The 27,472-nt window shown below is 45.2% G+C and overlaps 1 protein-coding gene across 6 annotated transcripts in view; it reads right to left on the reverse strand.

Annotated features, from left to right (window-relative positions):
• MGAT5B (alpha-1,6-mannosylglycoprotein 6-beta-N-acetylglucosaminyltransferase B) overlaps positions 1–27,472 on the reverse strand; it is a 498,248-nt gene that overhangs the window by 121,862 nt on the left and 348,914 nt on the right. For all 6 annotated transcript variants that reach the window (XM_029600396.1, XM_029600400.1, XM_029600401.1 and 3 more), the window contains exons 10-11: positions 21,047–21,180; positions 17,963–18,093 (exon numbers count right to left, since the gene is read on the reverse strand). In XM_029600396.1, the coding sequence (XP_029456256.1) occupies positions 17,963–18,093; positions 21,047–21,180 (265 nt within the window). The remainder of the gene's footprint in view (positions 1–17,962; positions 18,094–21,046; positions 21,181–27,472) is intronic.

The raw sequence follows: 27,472 nt of genomic DNA on the forward strand, positions 1-27,472 counted from the left end.
AACTTATGGAATTCTCCATATGTCCATATTGACCGCAAATGGGACCCCCTTTCGACTTATGGACTTATGAACTTAAACTTTTGGTCTGCACATCCCTACAGAACACTCCTTCTGAGATTCCTCTTAAGTCCGAAAAGAAATGATGGAACTGCGTTCCAGATCGTTCCCTCAGCAATTAAGCCCTGCTCCTGCCTGGACCTTCCCCCTCTCTCCGCACCGCAGAACCAACTGGCTCTGACCACCCCCACTCATACCCAAAAAGATCCTTGGGTGCAAGGTTTAAATTTGCTGGCTTCCCGCTGCTCCAATACTGCTACTGACAGGCAGCACTGGAAGTGTAAACCTCACTCAGTATAATTGGAACCCCTCCTGCTAGCGATTCATCAGAATCGTATTATAAGAGGGGTACGGTTTGGTTCACGCATATTTAAAGGAGTGGCCTTTGCCGATGATTTGCTGGTTTTTATTACTGATCCCTTGACCTCCCTCCCCTCTCTATTGACTATGATAGAGGAATTTGGTCGGTTTTCGGGCCTTCGTCTGAATGAGGCTAAGTCCTCGGTTTTGGCCTATCCGCGGACTCTTATAGCAAATTGGCCCGGATCATTTCCCTTGCGCTGGGCTGGAGATTCTCTGTCGTATTTGGGAGTTGCATTGCCTGAGGATCCTGAGTGTGTATATCAGGCTAATATCCCCCAGAAGCTACGGACTACTATAGATAGGTTGGCGACCTGGAGTAGATTGCCTCTTTCCTTGCTAGGCCGGGTAAATCTGTTCAAAATGACTATTTTACCCCGCTGGCTTTATCTTCTTCAAAATCTCCCGTTGGTGTTAAAAAATACGGATCTTCGGCGGTTAGAAAGCGCAATTCGGAAATTTCTCTGGAGAGGGGGGAAAGCGCAAATTCCATTAGCTTGGTTGAAGATGCGGTGGGGAACGGGAGGGTTGGGAGTCTCAGACTTAGGTGCCTATAATATGGCTTGTAACCTACGGTTGATCCGAGATTGGATCCTGGCTACCTCTGTGCATGCCCCGTTCTACGCAGATGCCGCTTTGACATATCCAGTAGCGCCGGCCTATGTTATTCAATCTTTGGCAGCGTCCCTTCCGTCATTTTTGACGAAAACAGTGTTGATACGCCCACTGCGACAGACTTGGAAACGAGTGATGAAGCAATTTAGATGGCCTGCTCAGTGTGCCTATTATCTTTCAATAGTGGGGAATTTAGATTTTACTCCAGGCACTAACTCTTCCCCTTTTAGGAGATGGGAAGATAGAGGTCTCACACACTTGGGACACTTGTGGATGACTACGGGGGATATCATTCCCTTTAAGGATTTCCAAGCTAACTATGGCTTTGGCATTACCCACACCTTTCCATTTATTCAAATCACACATTATTTACGAGCAATACCAGCTACCTACAGGGATCTCTTGGTGGGCCATGCTTTAGATGATATATTTGGCTTTGCGAAAGCACAGGCCCCGTCTCTCTCTCAATACTACAAGAAATTGCAGAAAAATATGGAAATGAATGTATGTGTAACACTGGAAACTCGTTGGAATAAGGACGGGGAATTTGTTCTTACTCAGGTTATTTTGCAGACTTGCTTTCGGCGTATAACCAGGATATCCAACAACATGTATTATAGAGAGCTGCAATATAGATTTTTAAGCAGGGCTTATGTGTCGCCACAGGCTGCTTTTCAACAACAAATAGCGCCTACTCCTGATTGCACCCGTTGTGGGAGTCATCGGGGGACTTTATCTCACGTTTTTTGGACGTGTACGGGTGTACAACGTTTTTGGCGCAAAGTAGCCGGCTATGTGGCAGACTTGCTGGATGTAGCAATTCCAGTTACCCCATTGTGGTTGTTGTTTGGGTGTATATCGCCGATTCGCATCCGGGATCCTGGTTCGCGCCTGCTCCTGCATAAAGCAAGTCTGGTGGGGAAGAGAGTGATTCTTTCAGTCTGGAGGACTTCTGACAATCCATCTTTTTGGACCTGGAGGAATCTTTTTCATGGGTTGATGACTATGGAAGCCTTGGCCTCCCAGAAGTCACCCCGTAGTAGACAACGTTTTTTGAAGGTGTGGGACAATTACCTACTGTCTCTAACACATCGGGCACGTAGCCTTGTAGTTAATGATTAGCCTGTCTAAGATGACGCTTCTTTAGGGGAAAAATTACACTCTGTGCGGGGCCGGGGGGGGGGGTGCGGGTTCCTTTTTTGGGTTGTTGAATCAATGTATTGAAATCTGAGGGAGGATCAGAGTCAACCCCTCCTCAGTGTTGTACTTTTTTTTCTATGATATAAACCTAATAAAATCGTTTAACCATAAAAGTATAGCCTAAATTAGGTCAAAGCCAACATGGGGCTATTTACTAAAGTATGCTAATAGTGTTAGCATGCTATTCACTAAAGGCTTTATGTCCTTAAGTTAATAACAGTGCATTAAAGTGCTGTAATTATGCACATTAAAATGGGGAACAATATTCAGCAGCATTAAGCTGGATAACTCATAACTTATGCAACTAAATGTTGACTTTTCAAGATTTCCCCTACTTACTCAGCTATAATTTAGCCGGATATGAAGAGGCATTCCAGGGCAGAGTTAAATTAGCTGGATACTTTATCTACTGGTAGCTAACTCTAGTAATGCCATAGAGCAGACCTAAAGATAGCCAGATAAACGTCTCCAGATATATTTAAGATAGCCATCTACATTCAGTAGTGTAGCTGTACCACTTAATGTCCCTCCCCAGCTACGTTTATCCGTCTAATTTTTCAGTCCAGCCAGTGACTGGATATTACCCTCGTATGCTTTAAGTGCAACACCTTTTAATTACACCTCTAGCATCTTATTTAAATATTTTGTTTTATTTGGAAAATCTGTGCATTAGCATTAATGCAAAGCCATCAATGCCCATTAAGCGGTAATGGAGGCATTAACATGCATGAAATGCCTATGCTGCTTTTAATGCACTTTAATAAATAGACCCATATGTTACTACACTATATAAAGAAAATCCACACATCTTCTTGTCACCATTCCCTCCCCACCTTATAATTCCCCAGTCCATATTAGAGATATGTAGTCATTTGTTTCATTTTATTTAGTGTTCAAAGCAAAGCAAGCAAAATGTTTTCAGCTTCACATCCAAGTCCATATCCTGAATGTGAAATTAAAAGAATTCGGGGAAGAGAAATCTTTAACAGATTTTAAAAGCTGAAAAGATTTGCTGCATCAGTGTTGGCTTATCCCTTGCAAACTATCCCCAGGATACAAATCTGTGTCGTCTTTTATTTTTCAGAACAAATCTATCTCCTCTCTCCCAACAGCAAAACAAAAAGCAATAAATTGATACAAACATAGAATGTAAAAGCCCTCTGTAACTTTAATAGCAGGAAAAACCTCCAGATAATCTGGTGGTAGAAGGGTAGATCTATTTTGCTTTTTCAATGGAGGCTGGAACTTTAAAAATGCAGAATTAAAAACATTTTTTTTATATCTTCCATCTGTAGGAATCTCATTTTATTCCTCAAGTGTGAACTGTGTGCCAAACTGGCAAAACTTAAAGCACAGATAAATAGCAGTGACCCAGGAAAGTGAGAAAATAAACACTGAAAACTGACAACAGGAAGCTGTCCTCTGACCTCTTCATTCAGAGCTAAAGCTGTCCCTTAAGCAAACAAACCAAGAAAAGTACAAAGTTCCAGAAAGCAAAAGTGATTCCAGACAAATTTAGAATCTTAGTAGTTTGTGATACCTTTAATTAGGGATGAAGAAAAGTACCCACTCAATCTACAAATTTAAACCCCAGAGGATAATAGAAGGACTAGGAGGCACTCCATGAAGTTAGCATGTAGCACATTTAAAACTAATTGGAGAAAGTTCTTTTTCACTCAACGCACAATTAAACTCTGGAATTTGTTGCCAGGAGATGTGGTTAGTGCAGTTAGGGCCAGATATTCGTACCTACGCGCGGGTGTAGATTTGTGCGCACAACCCGGCGCGCAGAAATCTACGCCCGATTTTATAACATGCGCACACAGCTGCGCGCATGTTATAAAATCCGGGGTTGGCGCACGCAAGGGGGTGCAAACTTGTGCACCTTGCGCGTGCCGAGCCCTAGGGGAGCCCCGATGGCTTTCCCCATTCCCTCCGAGGCCGCTCCAATTTCGGAGCGGCCTCGGAGGGAACTTTCCTTCTGCCCCCTCCACCTTCCCCTCCCTTCCCCTATCTAACCCGCCCCCCAGCCCTACCTAAACCCCCCCACCTTTATTTTTTTATTTACGCCTGCCTCCGGGCAAGCGTAGGTTGTGGGCACCGGCCGAGTGCCGGCATGCGATCCACGGGCCCAGCGGCAGTGGATAGGCCTCTGGCCACGCTCATGCCCCACCCCCGGAACTCCCCGCCCATTTTTTCAAGCCCCGGGACTTACACGCGTCCCGGAGCTTGCGCGTGTCACCGGGCCTATGCAAAATAGGCTCGGCGCACGCAGGAGCAGGTTTTCGGGGTTACACGTCTAATATACGCTCGTAATACTTTTAAAATCCACCCCTTAGTGTAGGTGGGTTTAAAAAAAAGTTTGGATAAGTTCTTGGAGGAGAAGTCCATTACCTGCTATTAATCAAGTTGACTTAGAAAATAGCCACTGCTATTACTAGCATCAGTAGCATGGGATATACTTCGTTTTTGGGTACTTGCCAGGTTCTTGTGGCCTGGTTTGGCCTCTGTTGGAAACAGGATGCTGGGCTTCATGGACCCTTGGTCTGACCCAGTATGGCATGTTTTTATGTTCTTATATGAATAAATGAAATTTAATTTTTATAATTTATTTTTGTGTTATGTGTTTATTTTATGGAAAAAAAAGATTTCAGAAACCAAACAGGGCAACGCTTGCCACTATGGTTGAGGCTTCTTAATCATCAGTCAAAAAACTTCCATCAATAATTGTGACCACATGTGTCTTCAAATACCGTGAAAACAAATCATAGTGAACTTAGGGCTGGATTTTCTATCTTCGCAAAGTTTTCTGAATCGCGCGGTAAAAGGGGGCGGGCCTGCGAAAGCCGGCAGCAATCGCACTACTGTAGCATTATCGCTACCGGCTTTCGCAACCAATATCGCGACCGTGAAAGGTGGTGCTATTGGGCACGTTACTGGCGGTGATAACGGGTCTTACCTTATTGCTGCCAGTGAAGCTTCCGCGGCGTCCGCCCCAACGTCACCCCGACTCCTTCTCTTCCGGTCCTGACGCCGCCCCGACTCCGCCCCTATCTAGCTATCACACGCGAAAAGGGATTGAAAATGACCCCCTTAATTTGTGAGGATCTTATGATTCTCCATGCTAAAGAAGATCTAGTAATTCTCCCATGCTGAGGCTAATCTTTAAATTCTTCAACCTGATATTATAATTCTCTGATGATGGCCAGCGTTTCACCAAAACAGGCTGCATCAGGCAATTTTCTAATTCCCGCTTCAATGAATAATTGAATTTGCTTTAGTCCCAATATTCTTAAAAACAAACAGACCGTTTATGAAATTGATGATTAACATATTGCTGCAAATCTTACCTTGGGGTTTTCCCACTCAATGAATTAAAATTTTAATGTGACCAACTCAGTTACTAGTTGTTTGGAAGGCCATCATCAGAGAATTATAAAATCAGCTTGAGGAATTTAAAGAATTTATTGATTTTCATTTTTTTTGAAGACACATGTGGTCACAATTATTGATGGAGGATTTTTCACCAATGATTAAGAAGCCTCAACCATAGTGGCAAGTGTTGCCTTGTTTATTTTATGGAGGAAAACGACTTTAGAAACCAAACACACAACACAAAAATAAATTATAAAAATAAATTAAATGTTTTGTATTCATATATATCCTATGGAATTTACATTTGTAGATCATGAATGGGTACATTTCTTCATCTATATTTACTAAGTACCTAGGGCCTTGTGTTTTATATTTGACATACCTTTAAATAGATCAATAGAAAAATAATTAGATAATGTTGTAATACATGAGGTTTCCAGACCATGAGCAGATCCCTTCTAGTGGTGTGCAATCATTTAAAGAGACATTAGAAACACCTCTGACATTTTGTGTCATTTCCAATCTAAAACTACAGAAAAAAACCAAACACATTTTTGTTTCAGTTTTGCATTTTAGCATGCGCTAAAATCAGAAATGAAACAAAAAAAAGCAAAAAGCAAAAAACACTTTTAAATGAAAGAAAAAAATGAAATAAAAGTTTTTCCCATGTACATCCCTTAATGCCTTCTTCAGAAATTTGCAACTCAAAAAAACATGAATAGCAAAGTAAATTTTCTATCAAGATTTTGATATCACCAACACCCTCTAAAAGGGTCAGGAGTTATCTGTCTTCCACAAAAAGACACAGCCAAGTCCTGAATTTGGCACCATTTTTTACTTGAAATATCCTTTGATCAATCCACTTGGCAACTTATGGTAATATTTATTTGATATAGTCAGATTTTGTATATGCCAGGTCTGAGGAGCCTATGATCTGCAAGGTCATCTTTAAAGCAACATTTAATAGATCCAGCTGAATTTGGAGAGGTCACACATTCATGAAATGCAAAGACCACAGACGGTGATCCTCATTGCTTCTGGCACTGTGAAACGAATGGCAATGCTGCCCATGAGTTTTGCGGAATGTATTTCAGAGTAACATATTGCAGGCACAGCATGAAGCAGACCCACAGGAGGCGTACGTTTATCTGCAGGAAGCTCTCGTTTACATTACATGGAGGCTTTCAAAATGCTATATTTTTACAACATGCAAATCAACGCCCACCAAGGAGCAAGGTTCTATGAATAGCTGTGCCTGAAAAACATATTTTCCTGATGTTTGGCAAGCCAGGAGACATGTTGGCTTTTCACTAAATTTTTCATCAACTGCTGCAGAAATGTGGGTTTTGCAAATAACTGACAAATGCTAGGGTGGCACCCAGAATGCATGAACCTCTTGTAACAGCAATTATACACTGCCTGTGTGGCTGGGCATGGTCATTGTCATGTGTAGGTATTTGCAGACTTAGATACCTTTATCTTCCTATAGCCTTAAACATAATTATGTTGGGCCTCACTAGGTGCCTAACAGGTTCTATTCCTTTCACAGATCAGGTAGGCAGTGCAAAGGTCAGAAGAGCATACCACCTATCCCTCAGTTCCCCAATGTGGGCTGCTCTAGTAGGTGCTACCTGAACCCATAAGTGGCAGAAACCCTAAGACAGTAACTTTTAAACAGGCACCGCAGGTGCACAGGTGCGTATGTTTGCCAGCTCACGCCTATGGACACGGCTATTTTATAACATACGCATGTATATGCATGCATGTTATAAACTAGGCTGAATGCGCGCACATGTGCATGCAAATCCTTCTTCCACTGCATAACTGGGGGGAGTTTAAAAGGGGCACACATCCACACCATTACCAATTTCAACCAGTTTGTTCCCAGTTTGCCCAGGCATGGGATAGGACTTCCAAACACCCCTAGTTTAATAACCTCCCTTCCCCCCTGTTAGCATCAACCCTTAAAACCCCACTGACTACCCTAGAATGTTTTATTTTATTATTTACAGAAAAGTTACATGGCAGGGAACCTTGGCGCGCACCTGTGCACATAAGTATTTACACGCATAACTCTTAGCCTTCCCCAACACACCCACGCCCTGCCCAGACCATGTCCCACCCTTTTTCCAAAACCTTTTGTCTTGTGCGTGTGGCCGGGGATACACACGTACGTGGGCGGCTTTTAAAATCCGCTTAGTGTGTGCTGGCCCGGCTTGTGCACATTACCTCCCATTTTTGGTGCATATAGGGCTTTTAAAATTCACCTTACAGTAAGAGTGTGGATTCTTAGTCTGAATTTAGAGGAAGCAGGCATGTTTCTTTTCCTTCTAGACCCTCCTCATTTGGAATTTGGAATTTGGGGGAAAATTAAGAAGCTTTGTGTTTCATTCCTTTTTGAGGAGAAGGAGGAGGAGTTTCCAATCCACTCTTCCTTTTCGTGGGATTTTTGAGGACTGGCCTTATATGGTTTTGCCATCTGAATCAGAGATGTAGCCCTAAGTCACAGAAGCTTGAAAGGAGGCTTGGATATTCATCCAATGTTCAGGAGGTGGACAGGAGAAAGGAAAGGAGAAGAGTGACACCACTCAGGTGTATAACCACTACAAATATCCATCAGATACTTTGGGAAGGAGTTGGAAATACTCTTCAGGTGCCACAAGGAGTATAAAACACCAAAGGAACTGTAAGAAATTGATACCAGGGCATCTAATCAAAGGTATTGTAGATTGGGAATTGAGTTTGATCCCCATCCCACCGGTGTAGAAATCACCAAGGAGGAAGCTCTAAAACTGTCCCTTAGCCGAGAGAGATCTGGCTGGGAAATCCATTACTGAGAGAAACTGCAGAGTCAAAGATTAGTCAGGAATGTGTTTTTGTAATGGACTGAACTGAGAGATACATTTCAGGATACTAGGGAGTGCTGAGACGTGCTGGTGGGTCCAGTGAAACTCCTGCTCAATAGATCCTTGGACACAGGAGTAGTGTCACAAGACTGAAGAAAGACGGTGGTGACCCTTCTTCACAAAAGAGGTAGCAGGGAGGAGGCTGGAAACTACAGGCCGGTTAGCCTCACCTCGATGGTGGCAAAAGTAATGGAGAGACTGCTAAAGGAAAGGATAATGAACTATCTGAAATTCAATGGGTTTCAGGATACGAGACAAAATGGTTTTACCAGAGGAAGGTCCTGTCAAATGAATCTGATTGATTTTTATAATTAGGTGATTAGAGAATTGGTTCAAGGAAGAGCTCTTGATGTGATTTACTTGGATTTCACGAAAGCTTTTCATATAGTCCCACACAGAAGGTTCATAAATAAAATGAGAAGCCTGGGAATGGATTATAAATTGGCTGACTTGATAGATGTCAGTAAGTAGTGGTAACTGGAACCTATTCTGAAAAAAAAAAAGTGATAAGCGAAGTTCCTCAGGAATCGGTTCTGGGACCAAGTCTGTTCAATATCTGAGAGCGATATTGAAGAGGGATTAGAAGGTAAAATTTGTCTTTTGACAGATGGCATTAAGATTTACCACAGAGCAAACAAAACTGAAAGAGTGGAAAGAATATGTGACTTCGAAAATCTGGAGAAGTGGTCAAAAGGTTTGGTAGTTGCGATTCAATGCCAAGAAGTGCAGAGTCATGCATTTGGAGAACAACAATCTAAAGGAGTTGAATGTGTTGGGGGGTGAAAGATTTGTATGCATGAACTGGGAGAGAGACCTCGGGGTGATAGTGTCTGATGATCTGAAGGTGGTGAAGCATTGCGACAAGGCGGCAGCTAAGGCTAGAGGGATGCTGGGTTGCACTGAAAGAGGCATAACCAGCAGGAAAAAAGAGGTGATAATGCCACTTGGCAAGGCCTCACCTGGAATACGGTGTTCAGTTCTGGAGAGCTCACCTCAAAAAAGATAAGGACAGAATGGAAGCAGACCAGAGAAAGGCAACCAAAATGGTGTGGGATCTGTATGGAAAGCCATATGAGATGAGAATGAAGGACCTTAATAGGTATACCCTGAAAGAGAAGAGAAAGGGGAGATATAATACAGACCTACAAATACCTAAAAGGAATTAATGATGCACAAAAATTAAATCTTTTCTGATGGAAAGGAAGCTGCAAAACTGGGGGGTTACAATATGAAACTCAAAAAGGGAAGACTCAAGAACTGTTGTGGTCGTGGACCAGCTAAGACTGCTTAGCCGTGGGCCGGCTAAGACTGCAGATGTAGCATTGTGGGGGACCCACAGTGAGCGTAGCAGCCGGGAGGCGGCGCTGAAGAGAGACTCCAGAGAAGACTTCACCACTGGAAGTCCGAGGTCCTCCCCAGGAGGAGCCTGTAGGGACCCGGACCTCTTGGACTTAGGTGGGACCCTATGCGACCAAGGATCCAGGAAGCGGCCAAAGAGATGGTCGATGAGGACAGTAAGGCTCAGGAGGCTGGAAGAGTCTTCACCCTCGGAAGCCCGCGGCTCCCCTGGGAGGAGCCCGTGAGAGCCCAAGCCGCTGGGACTTAGGAGAATCCACTGGGCCAGCAAGAACTGGATACCTGAAGAGGCGGAGAGAACAGAAGTCGGAGTCTAGGAACGATGCAGGATCAGAAGCCAGAAGTCAGAGGTCCGAAATCAAAGCCAGGGGCGGAAGCTGGAAACAGAGTCGTTGGACGGAGCCGGGTCAGGAGCCAGAAGTCAGAAGTCCAAACCAAAACCAGGGGCGGAAGCGAAGACGAAGTCAATGGACGAAGCCGGGTCAGAAGCCAGAAGTAGAAGTGACGATCCGAGATCCAAAGCAGCAACTAGCAACTCAGGGGACTGAGTGAACCTCGTTGCAAGGCAGGGATTTGGCCAAGCTGCATGGTTTAAATACCCTGCAGCATCTGACATCATCTGAAGGCCGTCCCCCTGATTTCTCGCGCTGGCCCCTTTAAGACCCAAGCCCCCATGCGCGCGCACGCCTAGGGGGCGGGGCCCAGCGTGTCGGGTCGGAGGCATCTCCCTCGTGAAGTGAGAGCCGCAGTAGAGGCCATGTCGAGCCTGGACGACGGAAGACAAGTTCCTGCAGCCCGGGCCGGCCCCGAGGTAGGTGGAGGGACCGGGCCACGGTCCGGGACCGTAACAAGAACAATGCCAGGAAATATTTCTTCACAGAAAGGGAGAAGGATGCATGGAATGCCCTCCCAGAAGAGGTGGTGAAGGCAAGAACTATAAAGGAATTGAAAACGGCAAGGGACAGACACAGAGGATCCCTGCTGGACAGAGAATGTAAATGAACAAATAGGGTAACTTTACTATTCTACCTGAAGTTGATATTTCTGCTTGGGGGGGGGGGGGGGGTTAGCCTGCAAAGATAGAGGCAATTGCTACTATCCGTAAAAAAAAACCAACATAATAAAAATAAATAAAAATTTTAAAAAATTGCTGAGCTGACTAGATAGATCATTTGGTCTTTATCTGCCATCATTCACTATGTTACTCTGTTAAACAGTTATATATTCCATCTTAAGATCACCTCATCCTGAATCCAGTGTGATTATTACTATCACTGTAGAACTGAGAAAGAATGCCCAGGGCCTACGAGAATATTCACTCCCCCTATGGGGAACCCTGGAAAGTCTGGATTTAATGGGCAGCATTGGAAAGAAGATAGCTTAAGCTCCTGGCTGACTGTGTGCCCACGGACTCTTAGTGAGGACCTCAGTCCATTTACATTGTGCAGCATTAGAAGATGTATTAAGTGACAGTGTCACACTGAAGGCCCAGAGCCATAACACTGTCTAGCAGAATGCAAATGGTTTAAATAGAAACCAGAAACAGAGATAGGTTAGTTGATTTGGATTAAATTTCTCCCGTGCCCCGTGACAGCTGGTGGACCACAGATTAAATGGTGCAACAGAGTGAGATATTCCCCCCCTCCCATGAGTGCATGCCCCCCCCCCCCCGTCTTCCATTGTCCTCGACCCAGACAATGTTCCTCCTCTCCATTTTCTCTCTTCTCCAGAGTCATAGCCAGGCAGTTTGGCACCTAGGGCAAGTGAAAAAGTGTGCCCTCACCCTATATACAACATACAACACCATGAAATGGAAGACTTTGTTCAATTTTGTTTGTTTTTAATTTAAAGCAAAACACTATTACTATTATAATCTATAAGCAGACACAAGTATGACTTTGGTCCCAAAAGTGTGATACCAGGACCTAAAACACCAATATACCTCCTATTAAGAAAAAGAAACACCAAGCTGCTATAGATCCCTACATAAAAACGACACATTAACAGAATACCTCACTTTGGACACACATACAGACCCTCATCAAATACAGAACAAAGAGACCATAAAGTATAAACAGAAACATGCAGCCAAAAACTGAACTGGAACCTGCAACAAGTCAGACTCTCTATGCAATACAATAATGGAAAAACAGAAATATCATCATGCCTCCTAAACCATTAAAATTAAGAAATATAAAACACCAATCATAAAAGTAAAACCATACTAAGAAAAAGAATAACTATTTCATAATTGCTGTTAAAATAACATACAATAATTAAAAACTCATAAAATTAAAAAATAAGATTTTCAAAATAGCAGACATCAAATAAAACTAATAATTAAAACTAATAAGGATAAAAAAAATACCAGTTCCCCAAATTTGGGAACATTTGGTTTCCAGACACCTTGAAATTATTGGGGATTACTGGGGAGAGGTGGCATGCACAAAATTTCTCCTCTCTCTCTCTCATATACATACTCACATGCTCACTCACAAAATCATATTCAGTCTAACGCACACACTTCCACTCACACACGTGCACACACTCTTTCACTCACACATACTTTCTCAGACCCTCAGACATGCTCTCACTCACATATACATGCTCTCTCTCTCACACACCTGTAAACATACACATAGCTCACTCTCTTACTTTCACATACTCCTTCTCGCAGCAGAAGTGGCAGCAGCATCCTCTTCCTTCAGCCCCCGCAGACGAAAGAATGACTCTTTCTTTCAGCCACAGAGGCAGATGCTGCTCTCTATCCTGCTCCTTTCTTCTGCCACCTTCTCTTTTTGGCCATGCAGATTGCTCTAACTAGGCTTCTCCTCCTTTTGGTACACCCAGCCTATAATGCTCTTCCTCCTGTTCCGTTAGGCAATCAAGTGGATATTGCAGCCTCCTCCTACTGCTTCCAGGATGACCTTCCGTTTTTTCCTAAACATCTACGTACATTCAGTTGCTTTAATTTCATCTGGGAGGGCACAACTGTGGGCCAATTACTGAAAACACTGGGTCTCTTTCAAACCCATCTGCTGCACTGTTGGGACATCGAGGAGGTTTTGTCCTGCAGATCTCAATGATCTCCAAGGCTTTCAGATTTTAAGTAAGGCACTCACACACACTGGGGTCTTTTGTATTAAAGTTAGAAACTTATATTTGATGACTTCTCACCAGGGATGTGCACTTCAGTTTTGTTTTGGGTTGGGTTTTTTTTTTTTAATTATTTAGATTTTCAAAACCCTTTGCTTGATCTTTAAATGTGAAAACAAGTATGCTCCTGAATACTTCTCCCATTTTCTCTGGGCTTTCAGTTTTTTAGCCATAAACTGTCCTACCTCACCTTCTGAAAGAAAGCACAGGCATGGCTATTCAATCAGGCCTTCCTCCAGCTTGATCCCTAATGCGGTAGAAATACCCATTAAACATTGACTTAATGGAACTGCACATGATCCTTCATCAACCGTGTTACTTAAATACCTGTTACTCTATTCTTATTGACTGTAATCTGCTTTGAGACCATTTTTGGGGAAAAAAAAGCAGCATATAAAATGTTTGGAGATAATTGAGGGGGTCCATATTCAAAAGCATTTAGCCAGATAATGCACAGGTTATCCAGCTAAATGAAAATTTGGGCACTTTTCTGGCTAAATTCTAGCCAGCTAAGTTAGAGGCATTCCAGGTGCATAACTGGGAGGAGTTGAGTTACCCAGATAAATCTGATATCCAAGGATAGCCGGCTAAGTCTGGAAGGGCCATAGAACTGGGATAAAGTTAGCAGGCTAAGTTTAAGATAGCCAGCTCTCTTCAATAGTTCGTCTGCACTAGTGAATATACCTCCAAAGTTGGCCAGATAAATTTATCTGGCTAACTTTGTTATCCAGAGAGTAACCAAATATGGACCTCTAAATGTACAATAATGTACATATAATTTGATGTTTGTTTTATTTGAAACAAAATAAACAAGAAAAAAATGAAAGAAAGAAGAGCCCCCCAAACTTAAAAAAATATAAAGCCCCCTCACAAGGCCTTCCCCTATCCCCTCCCACCTCCCCAACCCTATTTACGCCTTCCGCGGGGGTTCAAAATTGCAAATGGAGCAGGAGCAATCACCGGTCACTGCCCCCTTTGGGTCCCTGTTTGGAAAAGGCTCTGGCCACAGCCCTGACTGCCAGGGCTGGATTTTTAGGGTGGGTGAGCTGGGAGGTTGTCCAGGGTGGCCTTGAGCTGGGGGGAGGGGGGGGTGCGAGCTCTGGACACAGCCAGCATCACCCATCCTGTGGCAGAAAGGCCACGGCGCATCCCATCCCACCTTGGCCGAAGAGCAGCCTGGGGGGGGGGGGGTGCTATCAGTTGGGAGGGAGCACCATCAGGTGGGGAGGGGGCACCATCAGGTGGGGAGAGGTACCTGGGAGGTGGTGGATGGATATGAGAAGGCCCAGGAGGGAAGATCTTTCTTTTTTTTTTTTTACATTTTGTTGGCTCTTTTTATTATGGTGGACGGGCAGGGCCAGGGCTGGGGCTGGTGGCAGGGGATTCTCTTTTATTTAAACCAACAAAAATGAACTACATTTAATTTTTTTTTGTAATGAGCCAAAACAAAGCATCTCAGACAAATGCACATGCCTGCCTTTTACACCTGTAAACCAAATCTGATTGCAGGCATGGAGACCTTGACTTTCCCCCGCGCCTCAGTGAGGAAAAATCAATTTTACGCTGCAGATGCCGAATACAATGGAAGACAGGGCAGAAATCACAGGAAAAGAGCAGATGAGTGTTTATAATCCTTTTAACAGCATCCCATAATTCTCAGAAAGCCCCAGAAACTTAAACCTCAGTACTGTTCCCAGAAACTGCAGCTGCTCGTATAAGCCAGACTGCATGAGCTCCGTTCAGAGGGAAGCTTGAAGTCTCAGCATAATTGCATGTGTACCAAGAGGAAGCAAGACACCCCACCAGCAGCTACAGAAAGGAACCAGTCGCAGGGAGGGGAAGGTGAAGTACATCAGCATCGATCCGGCATCTTATCTGTCAAAAAACAGAAAAGCCTCCGGCAGTCCTCTGCGTGACGCCAGCTGAGTAAGAATGAAAACGTGTCGATGTTTTCTCAAATACATCGCTTCCCTTGTGGATTTCCATAGTCTGGGCTCGTAGAAATTCCTAAGGGGTCATTGCTGGTGAACTGCAATATGGAGTGTGCGAGGTGGGATGCGGACTCATCGACGTGGGCGCCATGCATCGTGTGCAGCACACCAGCAGGGGGGAAATTTGAGCGTCCAAAAGATCCCTAAGGGGGAGATTTTCAAATATGCACGAGTTGTTATGGGTGCTTTTGCACATGGATTTTGCAACGCTTCTCAAAAGGAAAGCACACACTTTACTTTCCCTTTGAAAATTGCCCCAGGAAAAAGCACCTGCAGAGATTTGCACCTGTTTTTTTTTTTTTTCCCCCCTCTGTGGGTATGCTTTCCCTTCAAAACCACACCTTATTGCTTGCTTCCTTTGACCTAACTCCCCTTCTGAGACCAGCTACATTTTCCTTAGGTTTCAAAAGCGCATGCGTTGTTGCGTTCCCCGCCCTATCCCTGCCCTCAGGAACGCATCCACTCAATGTGGGTAAAAGTACGCATGTTGTGCAATAACTCAAGCATTTTTACCAAAGGGAGGCTGGACGATTTCCATAAAATATCATTGACCCCAGTAAATGGCTTTTGAAAATTGCTCTCTAAAGGCCCAGCAGAGCATCATTTTACAGAGTAGCTTACAAGGCTTCAGCCTTTCTTCCAGATCAACCCCAGGGAGGGCCAACAAGCCAAGTGATTGAGATAGTATCAAGCAAGAGTCTAGTAGAGAGAAAATGGCCGAAGTAGAGAGATGTGCCTGGAAGGACTGCCGCCAACATAATAATGCCCGTAATAATTTCTAGTAGTATACATTTTTCTCAGAAACAAAGCAACTAAGGAAAACTAAGTCATACCAATAATATTCAAGATATTCATTTTTTTATTCACCCTGGTAGCTCCCCTATGTCATGAGGAAGCCCTTGGAGGGCAGGGATGGGGTAAATTTCCACTGGATCCTACCAAAGGTCTCAGAAGAGCTCTCAAGAATTCATTCCAGACTGAAGTCTAGAATGTATTTTTCAGGTAGCTTTTTTGTTAAATTAACTTCTTCCATCTATAAAAAATATATACAGAATTCCTTTGAAGCACCCCAGATTACTTCCTTCCATACGTTTCTGAAGCCTGTGTGGATGAAAGGAGTCCTACTCATTAGTACTCACGTTATACTAGCAAACAATTTCAGATCTCCACTGCTTCTGTAAGAAACTATGCACGCTTTGGGAGCAAGAATGACATAACCTGCAGGCCAGCAAGCTGAATTTTCAAAGGAAAACTCCATGTGGCAACTCCCTTTGAAAATTCAGACAGCCGTGAAAAAAACCAATGACTTTGTTCCCACACATTTTTTGCAATTGCTTCAAAGCAAAAAGAAAGCCCCGTGTGTATTCTCTCTTCTTTTTGTTCACTGCGGGTAAAAGGGGCCCTGTAGTGATCGCTGCATGATACACTTACCTGCAGTGGGGGGGGGGGGGAGGGAGGGGATCAAGTTTTCAACACCCCATTTATGCGGTTAAAACACCCCTAGGAATGGGTTTGAATATTGTCCTCTGTGGGGGCAATTTACATCCACAGGTTTTGCACCAGTTCTCAAAGCGACAGTACAAGCTTGCTTTTTGCTTTGAAATTTGCTATGGGTACAAAGCACACAGGGAAATTTTCTCATGGGGTGCTTTTTTTTATTCATGGAAAAGAATGCATGAAGAGTTGAAAAATGCAAACTATGCGCATTACTTTCCTCCCCCAACCACAACCTGCCTCTGGGAACCCTCTCCTTTAAATGCGGCTAAAAGTGCATGCCTTGTCGGACACCGTGCGTGCTTTCAGCCATACCATGGGAGGGTGGTTCTCAAATGGCCAGTCTACGTACGGAAATCACTATTTAGATACACTTGCCCTTTGCATCTCATACATCCAAACGCAATATGAAAGTCTTTTAACTATTGTCTTACTCTTCTGGAAAGAACTCTTTAAATCCCATACACTTACCCTCCCAAACCCCCCCTCCCCTACCACGTCCATACCATACCTGTAACTGGAGGGTTCCATTAGTAGAGCATAGGAGAAAGAGAAAAAGATAGAATGAAGGTGAACTGAGCCAGTAATACTGCTTAACATGTGCCAATCTAAAAGCAAAAAAACGGACGGCAGCGATAGACCCATTATTTTATCTAATAGCCACACAAACACAGAGAAGGTAATTTTCCAGTAGGATGTAAGAAGAGATTTCAGATAGTCTTGTAGCTGGGTCTTTACCTCCTTCAATGAATGTGATGATGAATTATATAGTCAATAAGGGGAGAAAAGAAAACAGATAAATCACCAGTCACCAAATATGATTTAAAAACAACTGAGACTTAGATGGATCCCCGTTAAATTTTAAAAAGGACACACTGATTTTATAACGTGTGCGTCATCACGTTATAACATGTGGTTATATAACATGTGGTTACCCACTCTCACACGCAAGGGGGGAGGGTTTCTTTAAAAGCACATGGCGATTTAATCGGGCCTTCTCCACTTCCTTCCCAGTGCACTCCAATAAAGGAGCAGACTAGGAGAGAACTTCCCTAATCCCCTAACTACCCTTCCTCCCTCTTCCCCTCTCTGCCCCGACCCCTAACCGCACCTAACTCACCTAAATGTTTTTGTTTTTAAACTTACCTGCTCTCGGGAGCAGAAGTAAGGTCCGCACGCTGGCCGGCTGCCGGCGTGATTCACCAGAACAGCACCTAATGGCGCTGTCCCGCACCACCCCCGCCTCCAGCCCTCCCCCCCTTTTTAAAAACCCGGCACTTCTGCGCGTACTAGGAGATACGCAAATAGCCGTGCCACTCGGGAAAATGCGCTCAGCGCATGCGTGGCCCTACCACGCTTGTATCTCCCGGTATTTGCGCTCACCAGGGATTGAAAATTTCCCCGTTAATTTGATATCACAAATTATCTCAGAAGATAATTCTGTGCTTATACCTTCCACATGCTGGCCTCCTTCCCGTATACCACGGCCATATTGTTCACTTTGTTCATCATAACAGACTGCTTTTCTGTCGTGTTTAGCTCTTCGGACACAAAGCCCATGAAGGAATTGTCTGGAGTGTGAGCTGTAAAACAAATCAACAAATACAAAAGCTTCTTCAAGTGAAGCTTAGACACTCAGTACATTGGAGAGCTTGCCTGCCTCCTCTGTTCTGGGGTGGGGCAGATCTAGTTTAGGTCACAAAATAAGTGAATTTTGTGGTCCGATTTGTCACAAAAAACATTAGTAGCCCAGGTCCTAGATGCTTTAGATGAACAGTAAAGTCCCAGCACTGGAAATCAAGAGATGGTGAACATCTGGATGGCTTTTTGAAAGCTCTGAGAGGCCCCAGTAGAAGAATAGCTGCTGAAACGTCATGCTAAGTTCAAGGTACTAAAAGAGAGGTCCATATAAGGCTAAGCACTGAACTAGAAAGGGATGCTAAGGGTGCTTCTGCAGGGTTTGACTAGGTTCTATAACTGCAGGGCACTGGATGCACTGTATATCCCAGTTAAGATGCACTGGGCAGAAACAAATGGAAGAACCTTTCATAGTGCCTACCTGCAATCTACCTTATAAATGGCCTGTGACCGACGGCCCGCAAATGCGCAGTAGAGCGCAGCTCTACTGCGCATGTGCGGGCAAGGATGTCGATCAGAAAAAAAAAAATGGCGGTGGGGCCGCAGGAGAAGCAGCGGCGCCGCGCGCGCGCGCGGTCCCGCTGCTTCTCCTCCCCAGATCTGCCGGCAGATCTCGGGGGGGGGTGTCACTCCCGCGCCCCCCCCACCGAGATCTGCCGGCAGATCTCGGGGGGGGGTGGTCACTCCCGCGCCCCCCCCACCGAGATCTGCCGGCAGATCTCGGGGGGGGGGGTGTCACTCCCGCGCCCCCCCCACCGAGATCTGCCGGCAGATCTCGGGGGGGGGTGTCACTCCCGCGCCCCCCCCCCCCGAGATCTGCCGGCAGGAGCGGGAGGAGAAGTAGCGGCACCGCGCGCGCGCGGTGCCGCTACTTCTCCTCCCCAGATCTGCCGGCAGATCTCGGGGGGGTCACTGCCGCGCGCGCGGGAGTGACCCCCCCCGAGATCTGCCGGCAGGAGCGGGAGGAGTTAATGGAGCCGGGTGAGGGTTGCGGGAAGTCGCGCTTACGGCGCCGGGAGGAAATGGAGGTGGGTGAAGGGAGGGAGAGGGGGACTGAGTGAGTGGGAGGGAGGGAGGGAGGGAGGGAGAGGGGGACTGAGTGAGTGGGAGGGAGTGAGGGAGAGGGGGGACTGAGTGAGAGGAGAGGGAGGGTGGAGAGGAGTGGGTGGGGGAGGGGGGTGGTGAAGAGTGAGGGGAGAGAGAATGAGGGGGAGGTGAGAGACAGAGGGATGTAGCCCGTTTTAACGGGCTTTACGGCTTGTATACCTATATTGGGCTCTTGTTAAATTCTTTCTTTTAAATCAACTATCATAAAACTATAAGGTCCATATTCAGTCACTGACCAGATTGCAACGTTAGCCGGATAAATGTTTATCCGGCTAACTTTAAGGCAGCTCTACAGTGCGGAGTTAACTGAATATGTTATCCAGCTAACTCAGAATATCAGAGTTAGCCAAATAACTTATCCAGCTAACCTAACATCTCTTAGAAATGCTCCCAGAATGCCCCTAAGTTATCCAGCTAATGAGATATCTGACTGGAGCAAAGTGCCTCAGTTTTAGAGACTGAAGTTAGGCACATTTTCAGCCCGAAACTTAGGTGCTTAAGCTTGGCTGACAATTTGCCTAACTTTAGGTGCCTATGTCAGGTGCTCACCAATCTTTGAATATTAGCATATTGGATTTCACCCAGAGTCTTGGGGGAAGCTGTACCAATTTCCGGGCCTCTAGGGAAACACTAGAAAGCTCCAGGCCTCTCTATTTACTGCTCCAGCCGCTCTTCTTCAGGAAGCTTGCAGGGAATCATAGGAGGAGGAATGCAGAGCCTAGGCCACACACTGCAGGCAGCATGTGGGGAGAAACTGGAGAGAAGCCGCATCAGACAGTCCTGTGATTCTAGAACTTTGGGACTCAGCTGTGGAGTGAGCGTACTCAAGTCTGGGAGTCTGGGAGGGCGATTGGGAGCAAACAGTGCTGGGGTCTGGGAGGGAGGAAGAAGAAGAATGCTGCGGTCATCTCTGGAGGGGGTGCTAGTGGGGGGATGAGAGTGTGAAATAGTGGGAGGAGAGGGGCGATGGTAGTGGTGGAAGATAGGAAACAGATGCACATTGTTCCTCCCTCCACCCCCCACCGCTAATCAACAATCTCAGGGTGGCCAAACTGAAAAGTTCCCAAGTATGAATATTTGCCTCTATTCCTCTTTTTTTGCGGTAGGATACACTTTATATTTCTCTGTTTCTTATCTCTCTGTGGTTCCTGTTGTTTTTTTCTTTGCTGGCAGTACGAATCTGGTCACCTTGTTCCCTCATTTAAAAGAAATGCCATCCTGAAAGATTACTTTATCACTAGACCTGAGAGACCTCTAGCAAGTGCTTCAGTTGCACAACTGCTAGGGCAGCTTTGAAACATAATTAGCTAAAACAGTGGGAGTGGAATAATAGAAGTATTTACGCTAATTAAAACCACTAGGGCCATTAAGCACACATCTCTTTGTGATAACGCTGTTGTGGGAGAGGTCATACGCAGTCACCAAAAATCACATACATGGTGCTCTCAGCACAACCCTATGGTACCATTGTGTATTCAGTGATTAAGCCTTGGTTGTTTGCCTTTACACAAGCTGGAAGATCCTGGCAATTACAAGGCAAGAGAATGCTTGGCTGTGAAAAGAATTGCTCAGGAAGGATTTGGACCTGGGCCTTGGCTAGCACAGATCTTTAGTTTAACCACCTCACTCTGCTGCTGGAAGTACAGTGCGAAAAGCAGGAAAGCAGCCTCTAGAATCCTCATAAAAAGGACCAGCCTTGCCTTTTCTGTGAGCTGGAGCTGTGTGGTCCCTGGTCATCCATCTACCACCCCCAAATCAAAGTCCTTTCAAACAACATAAGCAGTGGCTTACGGAACATGGTCATGAACTGCTGGGGGTTCAGGTTCCAGTATCCCCAATTGGTACGATAGCCATGCAGCGTGGCATATTCCTCATGGTTGTAGGCAGGCTCCGTCCCAAAAGTGTCAACAACACGAATATGGCACCTGAATCAGAGAGAGGTGAAAAGGGTGATAGGTAAAACCGTCTTGGGGATGGAATGGCTTTGGGAAACGCACATTTTCCAAACAAACTAGAATACATGCTACATGTTGACATGACCAAATGATTAAATAGGCGAAAGTCCAACCATCAACAATCAATAAATAATACCAAGAGGACGGACAAACAGTTCACTAATGTCCTCTGAAGTTCAAAAACAGCAATCTTTAAATTGTGTACGGGCAAGTATGTCAGCATCACAGCAAATAACCTATAATAATAGCTTCACGGTCCCCCAAACTGTGTCGGGAGGGAACCCACAAACACAATTAAAGATTGCTGTTTTTGACCTTCAAAGGACATTAGCGAACTGTTTGTCCTTCCTCTTGGTATCATTTATTACATGTTGAAATGACTCCAAGGACGGGTTTGTAGTTTTCCCCATCAGTAATTAGCTAGAAAGTTTCATGGCGCGCTTTCATTTTACCAAAACAATTTCATTTCAGTCTGAGGATTGCAGGATAAACCCATATCATAGGTCCCAGTTAATTAGGACGCAGACATAGGTGAACCACACTTAGAGCACCACAGCTTGGGGGGCATCAAAAGTGTAGGAGGAGGCCCAAAGCCATCAGCAGAGCTCCTCTGACTGGCAGTTGAAGAAGATAAGTCTGAGGGTAGAGAGGGGCTGGTAAAACACCAATTTTATGTATTTAGATTTTTATATTTCACTTTTTTCAGTGCTTCAAAGAAGTTTACATTCTGGTACTGTAAGTAATTTCCTATCCCCAAAGGGCTTACAATCTAACAGGCCGATACAGTACAGTGCGCTCCGACGGAGCGCACTGTTAACCTGCCCTTGGACGCGTGTTTTCCCTTACCCCTTATTCAGTAAGGGGAGGAAAACGCGCGTCCAACCCGCAGCACCTAATAGTGCCCTCAACATGCAAATGCATGTTGATAGCCCTATTAGGTATGCGCGCGCGATATAGAAAGTAAAATGTGCAGCCAAGTCGCACATTTTACTTTCAGAAATTAGCGCCTACCCAAAGGTCGGCGCTAGTTTCTGCCGGCACCGGGAAAGTGCACAGAAAAGCAGTAAAAACTGCTTTTCTGGGCACCCTCCGACTTAATATCATGGCGATATTAAGTCGGAGGTCCCAAAGAATAAAAAACGTTAAAAAAAAAAGAAAAAAAAATTTTAAATGGGCCAGCGGCTGTCGGGCCGAAAACCGGATGCTCAATTTTGCCGGCGTCCGGTTTCCGAGCCCATGGCTGTCAGCGGGCTCGAGAACCGACGCCGGCAAAATTGAGCGGCGGCTGTCAAACCCGCTGACAGCCACCGCTCCGGGTCAAAAGGAGGCGCTAGGGACACGCTAGTGTCCCTAGCGCCTCCTTTTGCCCGGTTCTACCGCCGGACCTAATTTAAATACTGCATCGCGCGCACAGGCGAGTGGCCTGTGCGCGGGCCGGGAGAGCAGGCGTTTGTCCGCTCTCCCGCGGACTTTACTGAATCGGCCCGTAACTTTGTACCTGAGGCAAAAGAGTGTAAAATGACTTGCCCAAGGTCACAAGGAGCAAGAGTGGGACTTGAACGCTGGACTCCTGACTTGTAGCCCGCTGTTCTAAACACTAGGCTACTCCTCCACTCCCAATGGCTGTCTAGGGCGCTTAATACACTTGCACTGGCCGTGGACATGGTTGACCAGTCACATTGTTCTTTTCACGTGTCTAATCAAACTTATTTCCCCTTTTAAATGTACTATTAATTTTGACGTCTTAATGTTTGCAATCTGTTGTCAGTAACATCAGTTTTTAACCAATTACTGCTTGAGGCCAGTCTGCTCCTCCTCTGCAGCTCTCCAGAGACAAGCAGAATTAAATCAGCCACCCCAGCGGGTGGCATCATCCGATGGTGCCAACAGGGAGCATTTCCCTAGAGCTGAAAGCTTTTCCAGGCATGTGTGAGTCTTCCTGTCTAGCTGCCACTGTACAGGAGAACCCCCCCTCCCCTTAGGCTTTTTTCATCTTCGGTTGACACTGGACACATTCCTCATTCTGAGTATGAAAAAAATATTTATTTATGATCGAGCATCCTTCAGACTATTCCTTGTCTCATTAGCTTCTTTAGTACGGTTTTTCAGCATTTTATTATGCTTTGGTGCTTTTCTGATGCGGGCGTTTGGTCCCAAAAGTATTTTCCATGAGTGAGTCCTAATTCAGCAACCACGGCCAGTCTGCCAGTCCTCATTTCATCTTTTCATTTCACCACACCTGTTTTACTCACCATAACAGAGAAGAAAGCTAAGGGCTTCAAGCATAGTCCTGTTACAATCACCAAATGCTCATGCCTGACGATCAGGTGAACTGCATGTACTGTCTAGGCCTAGAGCAGGCCCTAACAAATTTTCTCTGATTCGAGGAGCCAGTCCATAAAGTTAGGAGCCAGCAGTTTGGAAGTAAAGACCGGGGTGGGGGGGGGGGGGGGGGGGGTGAGAGGGAGGTGATCCTCCTACAAGGTCTACCATAGCTTCTTTAAGGCCTGATGTACTAAGGCTTTTTTCCCATTCTGGGTCTATGGGGGAAAAAAAATTAGTAAATCAGACCCATAATTTTATTTTATTTCTTGATTAACCGCAAAATCATAAAAACATCAATGTGGTATATAATAAAAATATAAATGCCTAAATATATCAGTGAAAATGCAACTATAGTTAAAATTGCCAACAGAACATATAACAACAAAACTTTAAAATCAATAACAAGGTAATAAATAACCGAAAATCATAAGAGAGAAGAAAAGTCCAACCAAACAGCGCCCCCCCCCCCCCCTCCCCGCCAGCAGAGGCCCTCACTGGGCTACGCTCTGCCCTGCTCTAGCCTCTGCCTTGAAGGCTGCATGATGCAGCAAGACCCACCATTTATAAACCTCCCTCACAGTTTGCTCGATGCCTCATCATTAAGTCACCTCGTCTCCTTGCTTTGGCCACCCTTGCCTTGCCTTGTTCCCAGTGTGGCATGTTTAGGCCTTCTTGTTTGTTCCTGTCTGGGGCTCCCGGTGACCCTCCTTGTCTGTTGCCTATCTTGCCTTGTATTTACAGGGTGGCCCATGGAAAAGTAGCCCGCCTCCAATGCACTGGTATTGGAGGCGGGCTACTTTTCCCTGAGCCACCCTGTACTTTGATTTGCCTTGGTTCCTGTTTGCCTAGCTCTGCATATACCTTGCCCTGTTCTTGTGTTCCTGTCCTGTCCTTGTCTTATCCTGTCTGGACATACCTGTGGCTCTTCTGCTTCTTTGGGTGTCCCAGTGGCCCTTCTCGCCTGTGGTCTAGGTCTCCAAGTGGCTTAGCCTGTTTGTATATCTCTGCCATGTCCATGTTCCTAATGTGGCCTGTTTTGACCTTCTTGTCTTGTTCTGTTTGTTCCTGTGTTCCTTGCCTGTCTGTTTGTTTATCTGGTTCCCTGTGGGTCTGTTAGTGGCCCTCCTTTGTCCTGTCTAGGTCTTCCAGTGGCGTAGGCTTTATATGCTTTGTTTTGTGTCTTATCTAGGCCTCCTGGTGGCCTACCCTGTGTCCATGTTCCCTGTTTTGCCCTTGTTTTGTCCAAGCCTCCTGGTAGCCTATTTATATCCTGCCTTGCACCCCTGTTCCAGTTTAGCCCTTGTTTCTGCCTGTGTGTTTTACCCTATTCCTTGCCTTGACTCTGCAGGCTCCTGCACTGCCTAGCCTTGCTTCTTTATCCAGCCACGTTCCCCTGTCCTGCTTTTGCCTTACCTTCTCCATCAACCTTCTTAGACGGATCTTCGTTGCTGACTCGGACTGCCTCTGGCTCTTGCCTCTGTTTGAAGTCTGCCAGCCCCAACCTCTGCCTGGACTCCAGCTTTGCCTGACCACTGGCTGCCCTGACCACATCCTGCCATGCATCCTGCTAGAGAAGACCCACCAGCCACCAGAACCTGCGGGCTCAACCCAAGGGGGAAGTGGCTGGACAGGCAGAAGACCTGCCATGTTTTGCTAGAGTGCCCTGTACCGCTCCTGCTGGAGGAATGCCTGTATCCAGCCTGCCTGACCGTGACATACTGTTACTAGTAGCAACCTGAGATTCAGGAGTCAAAGGCCTTGGCAATAAAACAGGCCTTCAGCACCTCCCTAAATTTTAGATCTTTTTCTACCCTCAAAGGGCACATGGCAGAGGAGCCATGTAGCTAAAAGTAGTCTGGTGAGTGCATTCTGATCTAATTCTATGGTAACGGCATAGTCAATAGTCCAAGCTGAGATTACTGCAAGGAACATAACAGTTGATAAGGAATCAGCAAGTCTAATAAATAAAGAGGACGACCTCTATGGACCCATTTAAATGTGATACATAGGATCTTCAATCGAATCCTAAGAATTTCAATTCAACACATGTCCCTACTAGTCTTTCTCCCAGTTCTACTTTGGCCCTGATGCAGCAACAGCCACTTGCTGCTAGAAGAGTTGCTTTGCTCAGCTGATTTCAGCTCTGCTGTAAGTGAGCAGAAAAAAATCTTAGTGTTGCATGTGCACTGTCTAAAACAGGGTGAGCCTTCGAAGGCTCAGAACAGGAGAAGAAAATGGAAACATTTAAAAACGGAAATTAGTCCTCATCACCTTCAATCTCCCACAGCATTCTGGGACTTGTAGTTCTACTGAACAAGTGGCCTACATGCCTCAGAACTCTGGGGAATGGGAGCAATAATAAAAGAAAAAGAATCTAAATGAAGTAATATAAAACGAATGATGCTGGGAAAGAGAGGAATTCAATAAATCTAGAGGGTGGCAGGAGGTAAAAAAAACAAACCCCCTTGAATAATTACTTATCCACTGAGAACATGAAGACCTGAGTCAGCTGGCCCTCTGCCCTCAAAACCAGATGCATTTTCCTACTTCACTCTCTTTATAACATCATTACCAATGATTTTCAAGTTATTTCTCTCCAGAAGGTATTTGTAGATTTTTGTCCAGCTACTTCTGGTAGGTGTAGGCAGGGAGAAGCCAAGGCATCAGGCAAGGCATCTACAATATAGGCAATAACTGCCACTTGGTCATCTTCCTTACTATTGAAATCTACAGCATGAAGCATCCCAAAAACAGGGAGAACCGTTATTAATGAGAGAGAGCACTGCTGCTGCTATGGATTCACTGTATGTGTGATAGTGCTGACGCGGGGCTTCCTGAACACTGAGATCAGAGGGAGCACGTCTCTCATCTTTAGAGACAATGCTCCATAAACCAGTAACACGGAAGATACCGAACTTGCGCAACTGTCTACAAAATGTACTTGGGTTCAGAAGACTAGTCAAAACTGATTTATTTCGCACTGCCCTTGGAAGAGAAATTGTCTTTTAGTTTCAAAGGCTGGTTGAGTGATGGCCTGATATTCTGTAGGTAAATTTATTGTTTTAAAATTGCAGGTTATGTATAGTTTTTATTGAGTGACTGACAGTGAACATTTCTCACTGTCTTCCAAATGTATTTATTTATTTTTCTTACACAATTTTATATGAAGTTCTGTTGTGTGAGCTGTTGAGTGCCTCTTTTTTTTATGGTTACCGCTTTGAGCTAAAATTGAAAAAGCAGATAAACTGAACAAATAAATAAACAATGGAGCGCTGCTGTTGTGACGGGTGTAACCCTTACTTGGAGTTTTAATCCCAGGGGCACACAAACAAATGTATTTCTCTTCGGGGCTGTTCGGGCTAGCAGTTTACTTTATCCTGGGGGGATTCTTTTTATGGAGGGAAGTTCTCGCTTAGGGCCTGAACCATGATGTCTTGCTTTCAGTGTATGTAATAAGCTGTTGCATCCCAAGGGGTGAGATGCTGGGACAAATCACAGGACCTGGTTCTGGGTGTTAAAATAGAGTTTACTGATTGGTAATAATCTAACTGAAAGTCCATTAGTCCAAAATGTTGAAGTTACATCTGACTCCTGGTACATGTGTGCATTTCTCTGTAGGTAGGCGTCCTTTGTTTCAGGCATCTGGGAGGAGCTCCCATGGTGATTTTAATTGCACAAAGCTCACCTAGCGGCTAACCGGGATTCCTATTGGAGTGGTCCCCACTTCACAGTAAAACAGTCCTACCTGACTCCATCTCCTTCCTGGACACCCAGCGTGTCCTGGTCCCATGAATGTGGAGGTCAGATTGGGGTCTACTGGTCTCTCTTTTTCATCCTAACTTGCTGTTACTGAGGACTTCTCTTGGGGAAAAGTCAAACGGGGATCAGGCTATGCCAGCACTGCATCCCTGTGAGGAGGGGTGGATTAGAAAAACAT

Source organism: Rhinatrema bivittatum, chromosome 4 (genome assembly GCF_901001135.1).
Source record: "Rhinatrema bivittatum chromosome 4, aRhiBiv1.1, whole genome shotgun sequence".
Lineage (NCBI taxonomy): Eukaryota > Metazoa > Chordata > Amphibia > Gymnophiona > Rhinatrematidae > Rhinatrema > Rhinatrema bivittatum.